Source organism: Alternaria dauci, chromosome 9 (genome assembly GCF_042100115.1).
Source record: "Alternaria dauci strain A2016 chromosome 9, whole genome shotgun sequence".
Taxonomy (NCBI): domain Eukaryota; kingdom Fungi; phylum Ascomycota; class Dothideomycetes; order Pleosporales; family Pleosporaceae; genus Alternaria; species Alternaria dauci.
In genome coordinates, this window is record NC_091280.1 from 2,533,086 (window position 1) to 2,537,611 (window position 4,526).

The window sequence follows — 4,526 nt, forward strand, 5'->3', positions numbered from 1 at the left end:
GGAAGGCTGTTCAGCAAGCCCTGTGGACTCAACATCGTATCACTAGTGTTTGCCTGTCTCTTACTGTCAGCATACACGTTTGCACTATATATGGATCGTCGGTGTGTGCTCGTACCTTGAAGAAGTAGAGATCTCGCTGGAGCAGTGTGTTGTGGCCGCCGGGAGAGACTTGCGCCAACGCGACGACAAGGAAGCAAACCAAGGACAGGATCGTGAGCAGCATAGGTAGGGCAATGCATGAGACGCGCTTGATCTTTCCCATCGGAACGAAGGCAATGGGCTGCTGCTCGCGCTCTGAGCATTTAGGCCCTAGGGTACAATCTCACCGCAGCGGCGTTCTTCGAATACTATTGGTAAATTCTTGCCTGTATGATGGACAGCAAGCAGAAAGCTCTTCACGTGTCTGGAATATACAGTCAGACCTGTAGACTACAACGGACGTTTGAGGTAACTCTACTGCAGTTTTGAGATCGACCCGGATGGTCTGCGTACAAGAAAACTTTCTCAGTCAATGTTAGATTGAGAGAGCGTGTAGAGCAAGAGGTTTGTTCGGTCTAGGTATGAATGCGGTTGCTGATGATATCCTGTTTTGTTCCGTTGCTGCTTATGCGTACTGCGAACGTGGTATCACTCTGGTCGTGCAAGTAGTGACACAAGTCATTCCTCTACCCTACGCAAATAAGCCTCAGCATAATTCATCAGCATAATCGCTGCGTGACTTACCTTTCGCGTTATCTGACCTCTGGACGATTGCGTAAGACGATTGACTGGGAAAGAGCCAAGTACAATATCAACATATGATAGATACACTTCTGTCGGCTTTTGCCGTCTTGCGTCGGTCGGCGTGTCTGCTGACTTGATCTTCCTATAGCAATCTGTATCGTAATGAACAAGATGAATCGGCGACAGTAGAGCGACAAGTAGAGAAGAAATAGACGAAAGTTTTGAAGCCATTACAAGATCGACGTTGTCGTCGCCCAGATATTTATGAGCACAAGCTCGTCCGGCTCGAGAGCAGCCACTTCTATGGAGACCTGTCGTTGTGCGCACCGATCACTCTTTGGATCTGGTCGATCGTGCGATGGAATACTCTCATCGAGAAATCGGTGTGATCTGAATGTCTTTGATGCTCCGCTTTCCCCTTGGTCCGAGGATTGGTATGGAGAATTTAATGAATGTCGGAAGCAGATATCGAACCTGGAGAGAAAGACATTTGCTCGTTGATGTCCAGAGTGAGAAGTTCCCGGGAGATGTGATAGATTGGAGTGGTCGATGACCTCCATGTGGAAACACAATCATTTGCTAACGCATCATAGCGTTCGTTTTTTGAGAGATGGCAAAGGCAAGTACCACCAATCCCGCAAAAACCCACAGGAGTCCATCGTACCACATTATGCTTTGTCTCCGTGATGCCCAAAGTGCCACGGCGGCCGGAGTATTTGATGGAGTGTCTAAGGCTAGTCCCGGTCGTGCGCACACCGAGCAAGGCAGCCCTTTAAACTCAAGCGAGTAAACGTAATGTTGAGCATTATCTACCGTCAGACATGAATTCACAGTGAAAGCTTCTGTAGATAGATCATGTGTTTGATAAACGCTTATGCAATTCAAAACACCATGCGAAGATCGTGATGCCAGCAATCTCGCAGCATACATCTGACCCGATATGTAGTAAGCTAGCGTAATGTACGTCTGCTCACTTCGAGCCAGATGTAAGCTTATGTTTAGCCACATGCTCTCTGACACTGCTCGTCCAGTTGTGAGCGATCGCGGCTTCACCCCAACGCGCAGCTGCGCAACGATTATACACAGCCTCACCTTCTACAGATGGCTTAGTACTTCGCAACAGTCGGTATCATTGACCAATCTTCAATCTGACCGTGACTAGTTTTCTAGAATGGCGCACACATAGGTGAAGCCGCAACGGCTGACAACTGTATCAGATCAGAGTGACGATGCGAACGGGTCAGCACGGTAATTTGCGATGATAGTCGTATCATCACAGCACGACAATAAGATCGTCAAGTTTCAAGCCGGCCGCTATCCAAAGCTTGTGTGCGTGACTACAATTTTGGTTGGGTCTTCGATTTTACGCCCGTACTCGACTCGCCTGATGATTTTTCTTTACCAGCACTAGCTCTTGCCAGCACTGGCCAGTGTAAACCATAAGCCTTCCAAGTCGACCGAAGCCTTGGATTGCACCGAGCAACCAGTGCTTGCACGTGCGTCAATGAAAGTATACTAGAGCTGGCTGTTTTCAGGCCGGGATGCTCTGGTAACTGTTGTCGAACCTATTGTCAATCGTTTCTTATGCTCCGCTTTACCAACACGCTGAGAGGCTGAGCTCGCTTGTTGGATGCAGCTTTATTCATCGGACACTATCTAAACATCCCTCGGTGAGGTAGAACCACATCCTCGCGGCGTCATCGCAGTGGGCCAACGTCTGTCACAGGTCCTACCATGTGCTAGATCATCCTATAAAGTATGCACTCGAGAGATCGGGGCCAGAGCGTACACGGCGTCACGTCGTCCCCAAACAGCGTCGCTTGGCTGTCCGCAAAGGCGAGTCGTCTTGTCGCCTCCTCTTACCCGCTACACTTGCTGTGACGTGCACGTCTTTGAGCGCACTCCATTCGAGCATTTGTAGATCAATCAGGGTTTTGAGCGTCAGCGGCGAAGCGCTGATAGAATGAACACGGTCTCCGTGCAGTCTCAAGCGAATGTCCAGCTCTTCGCAGAGCGAGGGAACGCGCAGACATACGGGCTTGCCAAAATTGCCATGCCGATCGATCCACGTTGATACGGCTCGTCCTGGACCACAGACCTGCATCTCGATCTGGAAGCTGGCCTCCAGATGATCAAGCTTTTGCATCAGCCTGGAGAAGGCGGGGTTGACTCCGGGGATACGGCAGCGGATCAACCCGTAACAGGTATAGGAGCCGCGCTCGTAGAGCGGCATGCGCCCTGGCCGTAGCTCAAAGTAGAAACTGAGGGCGAGTGCAGCGTCGGCCAAGTCACGCACAGCAGGGTCCGTCGTGAAGTAAGTAGAAGCTCTCTCAGCAAGGCCTCCTATGGCTGGAGTGTCGGCTAGATCGGGTAGCTCTCCGTCTACGGGAAGGTTGAATCGATGTAGCCATCGATCTACACTAGCAAACCCTGCAGGCTGGGATGCAGCCAATATCTGGCGCATAATGGCGAACTGCTTGTCGCCGTTGAAGTTTTCCTTCACATAGTGCTTGCCAGTCTGCTGCAGAGAGCTGTTCCCGAAGAGCAGACTGGGGCAGACGTCGGCTTTGGCAACCTCTCTCGTCGTCGAGACGCCCGTACCTACAGACACGAATTGATCAGCGAGGCTCAAACCAGGAGCCATCTTCTGCAGCTCCTGCAAGGCGAGCATGCAGGGATTGTTGTCGCTCAGCCCTCCGTCCATGAATGTGCCGTGGCCAGGTATCTTGTGCGGCGTGAAGTACCTGTCACCGTCAGACGTCAGTCAAGCGGCTGCAGCTTGTAGCACTCACCAGGGGGCTGCGGATGTACATCGTGCGCTGTCGCGCCAGGTTAGCGTCAAGCTTCTGACAGCGGGGTAGCAACTCACGCATCCTTCACGCATATCTCTTCTGTAGCGTCTTCTGAGCGCAAGATACGATACGTAGACATCTCTGTACATGCACCATTGTCGTATGTGGGAGCAGCTCCGTTGTAACTCGTGACTAAACACGTTTCCAGCGTGTCGACATCGACAACAGGCAGACCAACGCGTGCCCCGATTGAAGACATGTACGGGACGTCCAGCATGGTGGCTTCCTCGAAAGCCTCGTTCAGGGCGCTATCGATGTCGCTGGCAGGGAACCGGCCATTTCGACACGAAGTGATAAGGGCATGGGCTGTTGCAGCAAGTCCCAGGCCCAGCTGGCTCCGCCCACGGAATATCCGTGTTGCCAGCTGGGTGAATAGTGTAAAGGTCTCCTCAGCTCGCATGCCGAGACCGTAAAGCGCAAGAACTACCATCGCGCCTGCAGAACAATGAGCCAAACACCAAGCAAGGAATGGGAACTCTTTCTGATAACGTACCTGAACTCGTTCCGTACGCAAGGTCAAAGAACTCTTGGATCGGCATATCGAGACCCACTGCGTTTTCTAGCGCGCAAAGGAACTGAATGGGAATCGCCGCACGGATGCCGCCGCCATCAATCGATAGCACGCGTAGCCCGGCAGTGGCAGGCCTCACGCGCATGTTGGCTTCGAAAGACTGGAAGCAAAAGGGACAGCAGTTCAGCTTGTAGAGATGTGGATCGACGTGGGAACAGCTTCCCAGATACGTGAAACATCTCTCGCAGATCAAATGTCCACAAGGGAGCTTGTGCTCGGGGACTGCGTGCATGCAAGCTAAGCAAACCTGGTGAGGCTTCCTCATCGCAAGCCATGGCTGAAACTCTACTAGTAGTCTCGCACGAGAATTCGAGCAGAGAGTTTTGCTTCTTTGCACAAAGTGCTGCTCGAGGAGAGAAACCCATTGGGTGCGAAGCAGC

The 4,526-nt window shown here is 52.0% G+C and overlaps 1 protein-coding gene across 1 annotated transcript; it reads right to left on the reverse strand.

The window, feature by feature from the left end:
• Nucleotides 1-2,518: 2,518 nt before the first annotated feature.
• Nucleotides 2,519-4,231, reverse strand: ACET3X_009493 (uncharacterized protein; the record flags this gene model as incomplete). The annotated part of the gene is made up of 4 exons (XM_069455694.1): nt 2,519-3,467; nt 3,516-3,542; nt 3,593-4,010; nt 4,069-4,231. The coding sequence occupies 4 exons, from the start codon at nt 4,229-4,231 to the stop codon at nt 2,519-2,521; spliced, it is 1,557 nt and encodes a 518-aa protein (XP_069303570.1).
• Nucleotides 4,232-4,526: the final 295 nt, after the last annotated feature.